The sequence below is a fragment of the Aedes albopictus genome, chromosome 1 (assembly GCF_035046485.1).
Source record: "Aedes albopictus strain Foshan chromosome 1, AalbF5, whole genome shotgun sequence".
NCBI classification, from domain to species: Eukaryota; Metazoa; Arthropoda; class Insecta; order Diptera; family Culicidae; genus Aedes; species Aedes albopictus.
Window position 1 is genome coordinate 173,754,597 of NC_085136.1, and position 18,769 is coordinate 173,773,365.

The following is an 18,769-nucleotide window of genomic DNA, read 5'->3' on the forward strand; positions in this document are numbered from 1 at the left end:
AGGTACACATAAGAGTCGTGTTTGAGTCGTGTGGATTGTTTGAAGATCGGAGAAAAAATAATGTTAGGGTGTGAACCATTTCGCTTATTCTCTAACTTTTAGTTAAAATTTGACACTTCGATAGTTATTTTGAAAATAACCCTACTCCCGAGCAGGGTTAGTCTTGACAGTTCGATAGTAATTTTTTGTTCGCAATGGTTTGGCTGCGTACTGTATTTTGTTCCAAATAACTACTCGTCTGTCAAATTTCAAATGGACCGCCGTCGTGGTTATTTTTTAACTTTCCGATGGCAAATAACTATCCAAGTGTCAAATTTTAACTAAAAGTTAAACGAATAAGCGAAATGGTTCACACCCTTAGTGATTCCATACACGCTAAGGTCAGTTTACTCAAATATGGGTAAACTTTACCCATAATCGCTGAAAAGCAGGGGATCCGCATGCGGCAAGGTAGGCCTACTGCTCATCTTTTGCGAGTGTGTTAGTGTGACTGGCAACGCGACCAGAAGTCTAGTCGAATCCTGCTTGGAAATCGGTTTGTTTTGTCGATGGGGGTGGCCCGCGAAATCGCATTGTGTTGTTTGGGAAGGCCCGCTCGATGCATGTTAGGTAGGCGTAGTTTGTTCGAGTTTGACGTGCCTGCACCCTCCCTGCTGAAAAGTGCACATTCGCATTTTATGAGTAAAGGCCCATTACTCATATATGGGTAAAGTGCTTTTTGTAAAAAATGAGTAAATCGATTTACTCATAAATTATAATTTCACCGTGTTTACTTTTCGTCTTTTGTTATATTTTTGAACTGTTAACTATTTTGTATTTATCATTTAATTCATACAAAATTTTGCGTTTATTTTGTAGTTTATTGCAATCTACGAAAATTATTAATGAATTTTTACATGTTTCAAATACTCTTAATCATTTTCCTCCTGGAAAACAGACCTTCCGAGACGTAGCTCTTTGAAGTTTTCATAATGATCCATGTATGAAATTTTCCCCTCCGGCTGTTGTTCATCGCGCAGTTGTTCCTGTTCTTCCGTTCCTCGTTCTTCCGGCGCTTGAAGCCTTGGTGCAGTCGGAACTGTGGAATAAGACTGATATATTTTTATTTCACGGTCGTTAATGAAAATGATGCTGTCACTATGGAACTTACCTGCAAATTCCATGCTTTTGTAGCCTTTCTTGTAGCTCCACATGATGATTTGTTGCTCCTGTATTATCTTCGAGTACCAAACCTTGTGAAACGGAAATAATCCATCGTAAATGAAAATTGAACGGTATCAATTTATCCAGGAAGTACTTACCGATTAAAATATCAATGTATTTGGGAACCTCGACTCTAATCCGCGTGGGAATCCGATGGACGCGGTATCGGTCATTGAACCCGATGCTGAAGGGCCTCGACTGGCTATAGCGGTGCCGTGAAAATCAAAATATCTAAAATTTCCCGATAGTGTTATGATCAGGGGATCCGCATGCGGCAAGGTAGGCCTACTGCTCATCTTTTGCGAGTGTGTTAGTGTGACTGGCAACGCGACCAGAAGTCTAGTCGAATCCTGCTTGGAAATCGGTTTGTTTTGTCGATGGGGGTGGCCCGCGAAATCGCATTGTGTTGTTTGGGAAGGCCCGCTCGATGCATGTTAGGTAGGCGTAGTTTGTTCGAGTTTGACGTGCCTGCACCCTCCCTGGTTATGATGGCGCACTAATGCATTCCGAGAAAAGTTGCTAACTTGAAAATTTTCATCCAAATATGGGTAAGTTCATTTACCCATGTTTGGGTATAGCGATTTTACCTATAATATGGGCAAATTTGACCGTTTTTCAAAGGTATATTTTACCCATATTATGGGTAATGCATATGAAACCCAAATATGGGTAAATCAACTACTGATCTATGGGTAAACTGATCTTAGCGTGTATGTTTCACACGTGACATTCACTGGTTTTACAATTGGCTTCTTTAGCAGTGTTGGGATAATTCCATATTATGAATCTGCATGCCAAACTGGGCCGAAATCCAAATTTTCATCAATTTTGGTGCACGGGAACCTATTTAAATATCAATTTGAAGTTTGTATGGGAGCGATTTGTCGAATCACCCCTCGTTGCATTTTGTACTGGGCGGAGCTGTCAAACAGTTGCCTAGCTGTCAAAAGGTGATTTCGAATAATCTCTTTGAAATTGATTTTAGGTATCAAAATAAAGTTCTAAAAATCTGAAAAAAATCATAGTGGCTCAGAAAAAGGTGCTCTTTCGTATAAAATCAAAAAATGAACACTTTTTTCAAAATTTAAAAACCCAATTTTCGCAAATCTATAGGGCTCTGCACGAAGTTCTCTCCCTCTCTTTCGCTCTCATTGAGATTTTGTAAACAACAAGGCCAGGAAATGTCAAAATCCCATACAAAATCAAAACAGTGCAGTGCCCTATATGTAAAACACATCACTCCGACGTGTAAATTTTTTTGAGTGTTGATTTAATCAAAGTGAATAAAAATATTAGTTTTATGACATACTTGTTTTCTGAGTGTAGCAAAAATATGAAAACACATTTTTGTACTTTGAATGTTAAGCGTGTATGCTTTTTGGTTTGGTTATGTCAATATGTCAATTGTTAAACCCATGTTAATAGTTTTAATTTTTTTTAATCAAATTCTTTTTTTAAGTAATGTACAGTAAAAGTGAACTTAATCTCATTAACAATCAATTTGAATACATTAAAAAATATTGCATATACATTGGAAACATTCCCGCCGAAGTATCGAAAACAGATTTAATTGCAAAATTTTCCGTATTTGGTGAAATATCTAACTTATACATGAAGTCATTCATTCAGTTTTGTGATGTGAAACCGGCAGTTGTTCGTTACAGACTGATGAAAAGTGTAAAGGAATCTTCAAGTTTACACAATAGTCGATATATTCAATCGGTTTTAATAGTTCTGCCACTAGATTCTTCCTACAATAATTACTTTCTTCCTTACAACACTTGTGTTGTGGTATACACTTATAACAAATTTGGCATGGTAGATTTTTATCAAAAATTCAGTAAATTAGGAGATATACATGCGATGAAGAAAGCTACAAATGTCATGGTTTACATTAGCTTTGTATCAGAAAGAGCTGCAAGGACCATTCTGGATACTAAGCCTACAGATATACATATAAATGTACAAACAATTAATCATGTTACACGAAATATTAACGTATGCTTAATAGATTTTGAAAAGGAATGTACATCAAATACGGCGATAAAATTAACACTTTTATATAATCGCTCAATTGGAATATTCGGACTACCATCTAATTTCACAGAAGCAAAACTGCACGATGAATTTTCAAGGTTTGTGTGGCAATGTGAATCCAAATGAGACAGATAAATATAAAAGCTACTCAGATGAAAAGACCTTGAAGGTCGAAATTAGACATTATATTTTTATATGTTTTCAGGTATGGCAGAATTGAAAAAAATAGACTAGTGTACGACTCAACCGGACACTCTAAACAATACGGTTTTGTTTATTATGAAAAGCACTTGTCTGCTCAAGCGGCCAAACAGGAAATGGACCGCAGTGATCATACAGGACGTAAAATTGCAGTTCGGTTTGTTCCAGAAAAAGAGTAGGGCAGATATTAAATCTAGTGACAGAACAAAGCAACTAGCACCGTACTAAAAATGGCGTAGGGTTCTCGAATATTTCGAGAGCTACTTACCATTTGTGTCATACACAATTAAAATGACTGACAAGTCTATCTACTTACTCGCAATCTATTTTATCGCAGGTTTATCAATAAGAATTTTAGTGCCTGCACAACGTTGGGTTTGATCTGATGTAATAATCATAATCAAAATTTTCCAACCAAATTAAAGCTAGCTATATGTAAAGTAGCCTTGCGTGAAACAAGTAACTTTTGCGTGATTTCATAAGCCCAAGGCTCAATTTAGCAATCAATGATTAGTACTACTATTAATATAACCATGTTAGGATCGGTTTTAAATAACTAAATTTGTTGCTTCTGGTGAAAAACCATGTTTGAACTTTATGTTATATTTTGCTGTCGGGCTTAGTTACCGTGCTACAATGGATGGTGAACCTTCATCATCACCATCATCATCATAACAGACTGAAAGCATGAAAATTCTGCTCTTAGGATTCACACCATCGAAATCATCAATAATTAGATATCTTTTCATCTTATCAGATAGAAAGATGTTGGAATATGCTGAATGACATTTCGAAGTGTCAAAAAACCACACCGTAGTATCACACGGAGCGCATAAAGCGATTTTCACCCTGGGTGATTTCACATTGAACGGCCCGTGTGGCGCTGCGGTACCTTTTTTATCGGTTCTCAAAATGTCATTCAGCATATTCCTGATATCTGATGAATAAGATGAAAAGATTTCTAATTTATGATAATTCATACATTCAATGCGAACAAGCCTGATATCATATGTTATATTTCGCTGTAATAATCAATTAGGACATATCTCTCATCTCAAATGTAGTGGTCGAAATCGTTGAGAATAGATTATACACAAAGTAATGTTCACAACCCTATATAAACAAAAATCTGCTGCAAAAATATGCATATAATAGTAATGGCAATTCATTACAGTCTTTGCTTGCAGCAAACTGAAACGAAATTAGTTTTCATAATTTAAATGTCATAGTTCTCGTCATCTTTTTTAAACCAATTTCAGAAAGTATACTGTGGTGCGTAATTGATCGGACAAACGCCGATTTTCATAAAAAATGACCGACACTGAGATACTGTAATCACAGAAAAACTGTAAATAGGGTAGAAGCATCAGTTTTTGCCAGGCAGGGGGTGGCCAAAATTTTTGGGATAGGCAACTTTTTTTCTCTCACGAAAAAGTTCAACATGCTTTAAGTTTTCAAGGTGCATCAAAAAATCTCAAATTTTGACTGTTTGTCAACCTATTATATGTGCATCATTGGTACAAATTTGAGTTCGATTGATTATCTTTCGCAAAGTAAGAATCGTTCTGGTAAAACACTATTTTTTAGACAACTTATTTTTTAGCTGACATATCTGTATTATATGTGTATTTTTTACATTAATGTCAATAAATTTTAGTGTTGGTATCCAAAGATAGTCCACTTCTATTCTCAAATTATCTCTAATCAGATATATTAGAGCCGGTTTAGATTAAAGGAAGCACACATTTAGTAATTTTTGTGTGGTACATATTGTAAATTTGACTTATTTTCCTCTATAATGGGTAAAAATTTCAACCCGGTATAACTTATTCGCCGTGAGAAAATATTACATTTTATAAAGTCGTATTGCATGGTTTCCCAAACTGTGGGTCGCGACCCCCCAGGGGGGTCGCCGGCCTTCATCCAGGGAGTCGCGAGGGACAGCAAAATACTTTACTGTAACAGTCAACAAATGAGAGAATTTCTATGGGGGGTCGCGAAAACTACGTCTGCTGGCAAAAGGGGGTCGCGCGACCTGAAAGTTTGGGAACCTATGTCGTATTGAGTATAGATAGTAAACACTTTTGGCCAAAACTGATGCAGTGCTTCTATTTTGGCCAGTACAACTTTTAATGCAAAAATCAATTATTAGATTGAACTCTGCATTTTTCCTTCAAAATATAGAATGAAACCTTTCATTTGACATATTGGTAATTTTTATAGGATTATTCACGCAGAAAAATCTACGGTAAAAATAATTATATTTGACGTAAAGTCAAAGGGAATTTGACATTATTTGGCCGCAATGATAATGTATAATTGCTTTTACAATCCTGTATTATTGTTCCCCAATTGGAAATCTGATTTAAATAACAAAAGTATCGAGCTTTTAACAGGTACGCAGAAAAATCTACGGTAAAAATAATCATTTCCAACGTAAAGTCAAAGGAAATTTGACTTTGTTTTGGTCGCAATGCTAATGTATGATTGCTTTTACAATCCTGTATGATTGTTTTTACAATCCTGTATTTTTGTTCCTCAATCGGAAATCTGATTTAGTAGTCCTACATTATATTATATTATATATTAGGGGCAGGGAATGAAATTATCGATCACGATCGCGATAGTAGGAAACTTTCCCACACGCATTATCGGCGAAAAAAGACGTGCGATAAATTCAGACCCGGGTTTCTCCCGAGAATGTGTTTTCGCTCGTTCCGCAGCGCCGAAAATCGATTATCATCTCCAATGAAAAGTTGACTGGTTTGCTTTCTGCTCTTTGTTCGCCTTTCCGTAGTCACGTCGTCACCGGCTGTAGCTTTTATGTATAAAATTTCTGTCCTCTCTCGAGCAGCTTGTGCGGTCGAGTGGTTATGGTGCGCGCTCATACACATTTTTGTGGAGGGTCTAGATTCGAATCCCGTTAGCGGCAAATTTTTGTTGTTTGCCTTCTGATAATTATCGCGATAACTTTGCAGGCGATAAAGTTGGATAGCGAAAATGAAAAGAGAGATTTCCAGTTTTCGGCTATCTTTGATCGGGGACAAACAGCAACGACCGATAAACATTTCTCACAGAACAAGTAAAAACAGAAAAAAAATCGGTTGCTCGAAAAACGCCGTTTTTCGTCTCAATTTGCTGATAATTTCATTCCCTGATTGGTATTCACTTAACAGCGTTAGCTGCTTATTGAAGTTTATTCTGATTAAACGTCGCGATTACCAAAGCAATATTTGATTATTTCATTCGCAAAATCATGAAACATTTCAAATAAGCAGAAAATCATGGCTTACGCAGCAATTTAATCTGTTTAGTGAGTACCCCTATTATATTATATGATATATTATGTTATATTATATTATATTATATTATATTATATTATATTATATTATATTATATTATATTATATTATATTATATTATATTATATTATATTATATTATATTATATTATATTATATTATATTATATTATATTATATTATATTATATTATATTATATTATATTATATACCGCATTTAGTTCGCCACTGGACTGCGAACTGCGGCTTCATAAGTGCGAAAACGTAAATAAAAGTGCGCGATTGCATCAAATCAGGTTGATGTCTTCTGCGCACTATTTCTTCAATCTATGGTGAACAAGTGCTCTGAAGACACCGAGTTGATTTGATGCAATCGCGCACTTTTATTAGCGTTTTCGCACTCGTGAATACTAGTGAGTGCGATAGTCCAGTGGTGAACTAAATGCGCTATATTATATTCTATTATATTATATTATATTATATTATATTATATTATATTATATTATATTATATTATATTATAGAGGATTTCTAATCTGATTGAAATAACAAGATTTTCAGGCCTTTGACATGGGTTGTCAGGTTTGACATCTACAATATTATGGTAATTTAAAACATAGTTTTCCTTTACTTTCAAAAATATATTCATTGGAAAACAAAATGCTTGTTTTTTCTCTGGGTTGTTTAACCCATATTAAAAAAAATACAAAAAAACTTTCTTACAGAAAAATCAGAGAACCTCCTGATTTATCAAATTTACAACTTTTCTAAAAGGTCTTTACCTTGTATTCCGCATGTCGCACTAATCAAAGGTTATTTTAAATTATGCTTTTTATTTACAACAGCTTTGCTTAACTTGAAAACTATCACTTTTCCAGCATTTGCAAAATAGTAAATGCTTTGCTAAACAATGATATATGTGTGATGTTACCTAAGCTTCTTTGAAGCTCAGGTGTACTCTAAATTTTATTTCAGACTCGATCTGAGCTTAATGTTGCCTTTTATTAGATGATGTCAGCTAGGCTTCTTTGAAGCACAGGTCTACTCTAAATTTTATTTAAGACTTGATCTGAGCTCAATATTGTCGTTCATTATATGATGTCACCTAAGCTTCTTTGAAGCTCAGGTGTATTCCAAATTTTATTTCAGACTCGATCTGAGCTTAATATTGTGATTTATTATATGATGTCACCCAAGCTTCTTTGCTCAGGTGTACTACAAATTTTATTTCAGACTTGATCTGAGCTTAATTCTGTCGTTCATTATATGATGTCTAGGCTTCTTTGAAGCTCAGATGTCCTCCAAATTTTATTTCAGAATCGATCTGAGCTCAATATTGTCGTTCATTATATGATGTCACCTAAGCTTCTTTGAAGCTCAAGTGTACTGAAAATTTTATTTCAGACTAGGTAGACCAGATTTGTCCCGTTCAAATACGGGACACATTTTGGAAATTTGACTAAAAGGAAATAAATGTTCAAAAACAGAAGTTCTTGAAGTTAATAATGCTATTTGAGCTGGAAAGAACAAATAAATGAGTCAAAAACGTCAACTATGCTTCAGTGACGAGTGTTTGAAAATTTTGTTGTCCCGTTAAATACAGGACGGATGGTCAGCCTATTTCAGACTCGATCTGAGCTTAATTCTGTCGTTCATTATATGATGTCACTTAAGCTTCTTTGAAGCTCAGGTTACTCCAAATTTTATTTCAGACTCGATATGAGCTTAACCCATATCCGCCCAACAGAAAGAAAAAAAAAATCAAATGGCTGCCATTTCGGCAATTTTCAACCGATTTCTTTCATTTTTAGACCATTGCTTTGTTTTGATGCCTAGTTTTAGGAAACCTTTTGGTCATTTTCGAATGTTCCGGATATCCGGAGTTATTCCGGTGGGTTACTGGGTCACATCCGGTAAAAATGACCCCAACTTACTTTCAACACTATATATCTTAGACTTACTGCTGAAATTTCAGTTTCATTTCAACAATTTTTTATAATCTAGACCACAGTGATAATTTCAGAAGCAAATCAGGCGATGTAACCTGTCATTCTGCTTTGTTTGACAGATGTGACCGGGGGATTCATCACTAAAACATTTGCATCAAAATACTCTGTTTGATTTCATGTCAAATATTGTGGTTTTTACAATCCTATTCGACGCCGAGGGAATGGTCTGTTAAATTGACTTACACGCTTAGATCAGTTTACCTTTTTTCCAAAAAGTGCACAACCGCAAATATGCGTAAATGATACTCAAATATAGGTAAACAAAACTCAAATATGGGTAAAGTGGACACAAATATGAGTAATTGTAACCCAAATATGGGTTAATATTACCTATAAATGAGGTTGTGCAAAATATGAGTTTTATTTACCCATATTTGCGTAAAGTTTACGCATATTTGAATAAAATTTACCCATATTTTAGAAAAATAGGTAAACTGATCTTAGCGTGTAGAAACAATGTAGAAATATGTTCATTTGCACAAGAGTCACCATAGAATACTGGATTGTGAAATCAAACAGAATTTCACATGGATTTTAAATTAGCAAATCTGTTTGAAACTATAAGAATTCACATATTTTCAAAAGAATTTCAATGTGTAAATTCAACAAACATTATTTTAGTTTCAACGTGAACGCTTTTTTGTTTGATTTAGTAATCTAGTGTTCTGTGGTGACTCTAGTGGAAATAAACATATTTGTACCGTAATCCGGGGTATCATTGATCAGCGGGGTAACATTGATCGGCTTGACCCATCCCAAGAAATGTTCAAACAAGCATTTTACGTTGAATCAGTTTCTGCTATCGAATGGTATATCAGAATCTGCTATCATTTAGCTATTAAATGACATGCAATTCATGAACATTGAATTTCATAAACATTGAAATAAATCGATTTTTACATAACTGTGTTTCGTAACGCAATGAGATACATTGTCAAACATTCATGCTTGGCGTGAATACTAGATGCAATATGAGTTTCGAAATCACTGTATTACTTCAATACACTGCAAAAACTGCAAACATTTATTTTATGTGAAAATAAACATCGATCCAATTGGTCTTTCCACACATCAGTTTTATTACCTAAAATATAACCAAGATATTTGTTGCTTATGCTCTAGATTAGTTTCACAAAGACATGGTATGTGTAAACACCCATAGCAAAAAAATATGTGAGTGCACACATAATACCAATGCTTAGCGTCTGTGTCAGCCGCCGGAGATGCGCAAAGTGAAAAAATGGCGACTGAGACGTGTTTACAAAATCATGTACTCCAGGAATTGTTCAGTTATTTCACCTAAATCATCGCAGTCTCGATCGCAGCTATATTCCTCCTAGTAGTACGAAATAGTCATCATCAATTGCTTCATATCGACAAACATTTAGAAACTCGGGCGAAAAAGCGCAGTTTTGATCATCATTCGGAGCTGCAAAGTTGACCGATTGGTCACTCACTGTTGGTTAACAAACGACCAACTCTCCAGTGTAATACGATGTTTGGCTCGTTCTACATGAGCTCTTGACTTGTTAATAAATAGTTTTAACTGCTTTATGGAAGTTTCATCATTTGTAAAACTTTTATTTTCCAAAAAAAAACATTTAAGCACATGTATTGATTTTATTTGTCATTCGGTATTGTTTTTATGTGTAATCACACATCAAAACGATGAATACCAAAAATAATTGGGTATGTGTATCATACATAAATATCATTTGTCCAGACAAATTGCAAAAATATATGTGTACGAAACATAAAATGAATATTTGCAGTTTTTGCAGTGTATGATATCCTAGAGTTGGATTCAATAAACGAAACTTTTATGAAAATGCTCATTTTCAGTAAAATATACGATTTATTAAAAGTCGGCTATCAATTTCTAAAGCTATTGCCTATTTTTAGGCGTTATTCGTGGTTTAGAGAATTTTAATCCTAAAATAACTTAAAAAGTACATAATTTGTAAGAATTTGGACAACACATTCGAAATCAGCGATCCCGAATTTAGTAAGTAGGTGTATTTTCAACACAAATGAACATTGTTCACTGACATGATCAATGTTACCCCAAATCAACAAAATCAAAAATTAGATTAAAAACCTATTTAAACATGTTTTAAAGTTTTACAATACTTTTCCGAGTAGCTTAACACATACTCTGAGGGCCAGTACTTGTTTTGAAAATATAAAACATGTAACGTTTGCTTTAACAAGAGAATTATTCAAGAAAGATCGAAAATTCTGATCAATGTTACCCCGGATTACGGTACTTTGTTTCTAAGTCAGTTTAACTGACTATTCGCTCGGCGTCGAATAGGATTGTAAAAACTACAATATTTAACATGAAATCAAAAAGAGTATTTTGATGCAAATGTTTTAGTGATGAATCGCCCGGTCAAACAAAGCAGAATGTTTTGTTTTGCAAAGCATTTACTACTTTGCTAATGCTGGAAAAGTGTTAGTTTTCAAGTTATGCAAAGCTGGTGTAAATAAAAAGCATAATAGAAAATAACCTTTGATTTTTTTTTTTTTTATTCCTTGTTGGGTATCTAAGTCACTGCGACCAGTTGATAGATCTATTGTGACAGACCTTTTTGAAAAGTTGTAAATTTGATAAATCAGAAGGTTTTCTGATTTTTCTGTAAAAACTTCTATTTTAATTTTTTAAAAATTTATTATAACGACCCAGAGAAAAACAAGCTTTTTGTTTTCCAATGAATATAAATATTTTTGAAAGTAGAAAAAAACTGTGTTTGAAACTACCATAATATTGTTTTTTTTTTTCAAATAACTCAACGTCCATATGTACAGATGGGTAAATTATTGATTAAATTAAGAAAAAATCCACAGCTCAGTTGAGATTTGAACTCACGACCCTTATTTGCTAGACAAGTGCTTTACCAACTAAACTACCGAGCCACGGCAACTTAGTTATCATAAGGTAATTCAAATATCATCGATCTATATCATCTTCCCCTAAACCGCAAATAAAACCATCTCTGTTATATGTACATATGTACGAAGAGTGAAAGCGATTTATTTATTGTTTGAATCTGTTTGCCTATCATACAGGCATCGCTTCCCCAACGACTGTATAGAGGAAGAACAATCGTCCATTTTACGAGCCGATTTTATGAATGAATTTTGACAGGAGGTAGCGTCCAATAACCCGTGAAAATCAATATCATCATCAACATTGTTTTCACTTCGTAAAGTGGCTCATTGCTACCTGGAAGACGATCAAACGCGTCGTTAATGGCCCGTTTACATATTTGCTAATTCTACGCGACTGTTCATTTTCGAGCAGTATTGGCGTGAATTTAGCGCAATGTAAACACTTTTTAGCAGACAATAAAATTAGTATGACAAAATCAGAAGCTTCTGAATTCGGTGCTAAAACTAGTGGACAATAATGAGGATATTAGTTTGTCCGACACAATTAGCATCATGTAAACGGTCTGCTAGAAGAATTGTCAGCTAATTATGCCATCATGCACATTTTATTGGCAGAGGGAAGTGTTTACATTACGATAGTTTGGTACCAACACAGTCGGACAATTTATTGTCCCAGATTTAGCACTAGCGTGGAATAAATTGTCCGACAGATTATTGTCACGCATTATTATCACATATGTAAACGGGCCATAATAGTTAAAGTGGGTTTCGTGGCCGTGCGGTTAGCGGCGTCAGTCGTCTAGGCGTTTCGTAAGCCTCGGAGTGCGGGTTCGATTCCCGCTGCAGTCGGGGAAAACTTTTCGTCGAACGGAAAATTCTCCATTGGGCCACTGGGTGTTATGTGTGTTGTCCGTTGTCTTGTGTATGTAATGTTTAGTCTATGCAGCCTCTGGCTGAAGACGGGGTAGTGTCTTTTTTAATATTTTAGATGCCAAACCTTACAACCCATGTGAAAAGCCTGAAAATTTTGTTATTTCAATCAGATTTCCGATTGAGGAACAATAATACAGGATTGTAAAAACAATCATAAAGGAATGTAAAAGCAATCATACATTATCATTGCGGCCAAAACAATGTCAAATTCCTTTTGACTTTACGTCAAATATGGTTATTTTTACCGTAGATTTTTCTGCGTGTACACCCGATTCTTTTTTGCACGGGTCTGGTTTGTGCTAAAACTTAGTCAATTTTCAACCGATTCTCATGAAATTTTGTACACGGATAAAACCAATCATGCCTACATGTGTACAAATTTTCATGAGAATCGGTTGAAAATTGACTGAGTTATAGCAACAACCAGTCCCGTGCAAAAAAGAATCGGGTGTATAGCATTGTGTATTTGACGTAACTCGACTACTGTTGTCACTGTTTTACCGTCCACTCCATATACGCTGGAGCTTTTGTTTTGATACGGTGAGTAGCGGAAAAGTCGGCTTCAATCATGCCTACCCCTAGCTACCCGGATTGGTGTCAAAGTGATCCAGATTGAGCAAAACTGCAGTTACTCTAATCTGAGTAAAGGCACCTTTACTCAAATCTGGGTTACCGATGTTGGTGGCCAAATCTGGGTAAATGATACCCAGCTTCTCCTGGGCCTTGTTTTTGTTAATTTATTTTCTTTTTAAATGTTGATCAAAAAACTCCCAATTTCCATATTTTGCCCACCTACCTGAGGCAGGAAAACAGATCCCCGGAGGAATTTCTCTGTTTTCACATTATTTTACAGCATATTTCATAGTTCACAAACTTCTTCTGACCGCTACCAGCCGGAAAGTGACAAAGTGCCGATTACCCAGATTTTCACCCTGATTCAACCAATCTGGGTTTTCGGGTTACCCGGATTTTGACAACTGCTAACAACATGAAAATCCGGGTACAATTGACCCAATCGATGGGTAGTTTCAGGTTAGCGTGATGATCCATTGAAACAAGTATTGCCCATTGCACGGTGACGTCATCAAGAAATCGCTCTCTTTCTCTCCTACGGAAAATTAGGAAACAACAAGACCAACACCTGTCAAATTTGACAGGTACTGGTCCTGTTGTTCTTAAACTCTCTGAAGGAGCAAAAGAGATAGAACTTCGCCTTGAGGTGGTCTATTGAGCATGCGAGAGAAAGTTGGAACTTCGGCAGTCGAAACTTCGGCGAAGCTCGGCGTCGGTATTCTAATTTGGGGTTCGCCGACGCATGTAGGCACTCTACACACTAGTCAAACGGTTTGACCAACATTGACTCCGCCCCCAGGTTGGTCGAACCAGCGAATGTTTCTGCAACCGTATGACGAACTGCCAAATCGTGTTGCACCAACATGTCACTTTGGTTGCACCAACATAATTCCCCATATGAAATCGCACTATGTTTGTGCAACAACACTACACACGGTACGATCGGTTCGTCAAACATTGGCTCCGCCCACCGTTGGTTTGAGTAAAATCAAACTGGTTTGATTTTTGCCGACCAAACCGTCAACCGTCAAATCGGTTTGACGAACTGCCAAATCGGTTCGTCAAACAGCATCACACACGGTCAAACACAGCACCAACTCAACCACCAACCTGGGGGCGGAGTCAATGTTGGTCAAACCGTTTGAGTAGTGTGTAGGGTGCCTAAGAATTGACTGTGTCGGCGACGCTTCAGTTGGTTTTTTTAAATTTTGAGAAATATACTGATTTTTGATTTCATACGAAAGAGCACATTTTCTGTGCCACTATGATTTTTTTTTTAGATTTTTAGAACTTTATTTTGGTACCAAAAATTAATAAGTGAATCAATGCACATCGTGGATTTGATTCAACAAAAAAATATTATTGCTTTTGAAAGGTATGGTTGATAGCTGCTCAATCAATAATTTCGGACCGACATCAAATATCGATTAATTCGTCAATTTAATCGGACGAAATCAATCGATCTTCTTATATCTATCAAATCTGATGTTTAATCGACCGGTGCCTATGTTAAGATCCCATAAGCGTCGGTGCAACAATCGACCGATTAATCGGCAACGGCATCGGCTGATCCATAGTTACACCATCTCAAGGTCGGCCATTTTGTATGAAAATCGGCGTTTGTCCAATCAATTTTGCACCACAGTGTACCTACACTCTTTGGTGAAGACTTAGATGGGACATGCATGGTTTTGCTTCGCCAATTATTTGACGAGATCTAATGTTTCCCATGCAAAAGCAACTAATTGGTTATTATTTAAGTATATTGTTCCACTAGTAGGAGTAGGCGGGGCAGTATGGATATCCGGGGCAGAATGGACTAGGCCGTCCATGTTTTTGTAAAAGTTGGAAATGTTGAAAGTTCAATATTGCAAAACGATTGTTTCACCTAAAAAACACAAAGGCCAAAATTTGGAGTTTGTTTTCAAGGCTGAGTGGACCCTTATGGGGCCTAAAGTTCTCAAAAACTGTATGAGGTCACAAAAATATGAAATTTTTTCGACAAGAAAAGTACCCTTATTCTACTAAAATTGACCAAAAGTTTGCTCAGAATCACGATATCTGTTTTCGTTTTTGAGTTATCGAGCAAAATATGGTAGGTTTCCTTTGGAATCTCAAAAAATGGTCAAAATGTTGATTTTTCGGTAGGTTTTCGTCAATAACTCGAAAACGAAAAGAGATATCGCAGTTTTGACCACATTTTGGTTCTTTAGGCGTTGTGCGTGAGATTTTTTCTCTCGGTTAGTGTGGTTTGTTTTGATCCAATCTGACATTTCTTTTACGCTGCTTATGCTGCCAGCTGATGGAGGTACACGGTAAAAATTCTGCACGCTGATATAAACTGATTGGCACTTGCTTTCGCACTACTGTTCAATACATTCGATAAATAAATATCAATCGAAAATAAATGCCTCTTCAATATTAATAGAACTTCACTTCAATTTGTTGTGGAGAATGTTTTGATTTCAAATCTAATATTTAAAAAAAGCATGCCCCCCGCACCCAGATTCGATACCAGGACCTTACACTCAGCGAAAAAAAACTAGCGAAATTCATCGAAATACCTTATGAAAATTTGCTATAACTAATTCTTATGGATGGCATAAGAATACCTTATGGAAATTGATCGTGCTTCTTCTTCTTCTTCTTAATGGCTCTACGTCCGCACTGTGACTAACTGGAGACCCCTTTGATCGTGCTTACTATGATAAATTTCATAAGATAGACTTATGAAAAGAACAAAAAAATCTTAAAATGATGCAGACTGGATTCGATCCATGAACGTCGGGATCACCGAGCCTGTGTTTTATCCACACGGCTACCGACGCGACACTTTAGAATACTAAGTTGCTAAACATGAATAAAAGCCAAGCTGTGAGACGATTTTACGTCATAGAGTGACCTTATGAAATTCATCCGAATCATTATGAATTATTTAAAGGCCGTTTCATAAGTTGGGCCTTATGGAAATCTTAAGGTTATTTGGCTGAGTGTAGTAATCATGATCATCTGTTATACCACTAAACTACTTCATATCAGTTAGAGAGGTGCCAATCAAAGCAAAACACTTTCTACCACCTGTCATCTATATTTAATTTCATGGCCAAAGCACTCATCAAATCAACAGCTTTTCACTTTGGATCGTACTGCTTTTTACAGTGGTGCAAATCGAAGTTATTTTTAGGGCCGATTTCTTCACCTCGGCGTAACCGGTAAGCCAGGCTTACCCATACAGTTACACCTGGCTTAACGCTTAAGCCAGAGTGAAGAAAGCCATTTTACGAGACGTTTCGGATCAGCTGATCGCTCATTTCATGAATTAAAATTTGACAGGAGGTTGCGCCCAAGCCCGTGAGTGTTAATATCAATATCAACACTGTTGTCGTTTCGTAAAATAGACTATTGATTTCTCCGGTAGGTTTGTTTTGATTCTCAAGTCAACACTGACAGCTTTGCGAATTCAAAGGAAAAAGCATTTCCGATCATGTTGATTGGGATGTTGAATAGTTGAGGGATTTTTACCTTGAATCGAGTGTGCAGAATTTTTACCGTGTAAGGATGGAGGAGCATAGTCGGAGGAGCGCCCCAATGCGTTTTCGGAATAGTTTGTCGAGATAAAAAGTTTTCGGTAGGCGAGATGGACCGTGAACGGTCTTAGGGGCGATTTCTTCACCCTGGCTTAAGCGTTAAGCCTGGTTTAACTGTATGGGTAAGCCTGGCTTACCAGTTAAGCCGAGGTGAAGAATTCGGCCCTTAGCCGTCTGTCATCAAGACACCACAAATAAAAAAAGTTTTCGTTATAATTTTTTTGAAAAATTCTAGTTTAAAAGTTCAACATTATGGCTAGTTTCCACTTCGTACGTACTGTGCAAAAAGATAGGACAAGTAATGATTCCGCTTCAAAATTACTTGAGCGGTTCGCAAATGGCAAGTAAGGATAAAAGTGTACACTCATAACGCCTCCCGTGCGAATCAAATGGAGCTGTCACTTTTCCTTGCGGAAACATTGTCCGCGCTATTATTCCGTAAGGAAAAGTAACGTTTCTCCCCATACTGGATCAGTAGGAAGCAATCATTGAAGTACTAGATTGAAAGTAGTGAGCTGGATTTTTGTATGGTGAGATGATCAGTTCTCCATTTCTGCAATGAAATGGTGCAAACAACGTGGGTTATATGGTTTCTTGCCTAATTTGATGCTGTTTGAGCAAAAGTTTGGGTAACTGTGTTGTTGAAGTTGCAAGAAATAAATAATACAACAACACAGTTACCCAAACTTTTGCTCAAACAACATCAAATTAGGCAAGAAACCATATAACCCACGTTGTTTGCATAATTTCATTGTAGAAATGGAGAACTGATCATCTCACCATACAAAAATCCAGCTCACTACTTTCAATCTAGTACTTCACTGATTGCGTCCTGTTGTCAAAATTACTTGCGGAAAAAGAGGGAATTTTACTTGAGCGCTCTACTTGGCAACACGAAACTTAGCTTTAATCTTTTCAATGCGTTTTTCATATACAGTGAGGATTCGCTCGTTGGGTCACGACTGCGTTCCGATTAGCGAATCGTGTTCGTTCATTGGGGCAACTGACAACTGATCAAAATGCTCTAGACACACGCAAGTGACGAGAAATACGTCACGAAAAACTCACATAGTTGCGCAAACGGTCTGTATACAGGTACAGGAGCTGTGATGCGACGACGGTCAGACGTCAAACTCGTTTTGACATTGACAGTGCTTTTTAGTTGGGTTTTGCCCTAACCAGCGAACATCCAGCCATCGAGACAGCCCATCGAACGAGCCGCCAACGAACGAATCGGGTATTATTTTACAGAGAATCAGTGTAGAGGTCATTTAACGTAATAAGAGCATTAACTTATAAGTCTATATTTTTACAATAACGCATGGAAACGCCCCTCGAATTTAACGGCGATTCCCAAACAGCTCAAGCAAATTTCCTTGGAATTCATTTTCGAAGTAAAATCACAATATTTTTCGTTGAAAAAATTTCGTGTTTTTTGTGGCCCCGTTCAATTTTTTAGAATTTTGATCCCCGTGGGGGACCATTTAACCTCGAGTTACGGACTCCAAATTTTCGCATGAATGTTTTTTAGGTGAAACGATCGTTTTGCAATATTGAATTTTAACATTTCTATAGCTTTTGGAAAAATAGGGACGGCCTCATTGACACCCTCATTATTTTCTAATATGCGGACTTTTTTACAACGTAGTTTCTGGAAAGAAACATTCGGATTTAAAATTATGCTAGACTTTACATGAAAAAGTTGCGTCCTCCGTTTTATGTGCATTGCAATTATAATTTCCACACCCTCTAAAATGAAATTTAGTAAGTAATTAATTGCAGGTCGAATGAAAACCGATATTTTTAGAACACATGCATCTAGTTTTGCTGTATTTATATGTTTTACATGCTAATATTTTGTTCTTTTTTATATAAAAAAAATCTAGTTTGAAAATATCTTCTCCTACCGGGGCAGAATGGACACTCATCTATCTGAGAGAAACAGCAAGGAAAAAACATAACCTAAATCAGAAACAAATCACATTCTTCGATTTCAATATATTTTCTGTTAAAAGTTCCTTATAGCAGACATAGGG

General features: G+C 36.3%; 1 protein-coding gene and 1 long non-coding RNA gene across 3 annotated transcripts in view; one reads left to right on the plus strand and one right to left on the minus strand.

Annotated features, from left to right (window-relative positions):
- Nucleotides 1–828: 828 nt before the first annotated feature.
- On the minus strand, nt 829–1,869 carry LOC109397219 (uncharacterized). The gene is made up of 3 exons (XR_002126992.3): nt 1,302–1,869; nt 1,151–1,232; nt 829–1,078 (listed from the first exon to the last, which is right to left on the minus strand). It is a non-coding gene; the product is annotated as an uncharacterized LOC109397219 (long non-coding RNA).
- A 718-nt stretch (nt 1,870–2,587) lies between these two features.
- LOC109397226 (male determiner protein Nix) overlaps nt 2,588–18,769 on the plus strand; it is a 160,456-nt gene continuing 144,274 nt past the window's right edge. Inside the window, exons 1-2 of one of the 2 annotated variants that reach the window (XM_019669557.3) lie at nt 2,591–3,338; nt 3,446–4,231. In XM_019669557.3, the coding sequence (XP_019525102.1) occupies nt 2,665–3,338; nt 3,446–3,620 (849 nt within the window). In that variant the 5' untranslated portion in view covers nt 2,591–2,664 and the 3' untranslated portion in view covers nt 3,621–4,231. Of the gene's footprint in view, nt 3,339–3,445; nt 4,232–18,769 lie in introns of those variants that run through there. The other variant, XM_062851411.1, reaches the window with a different exon arrangement.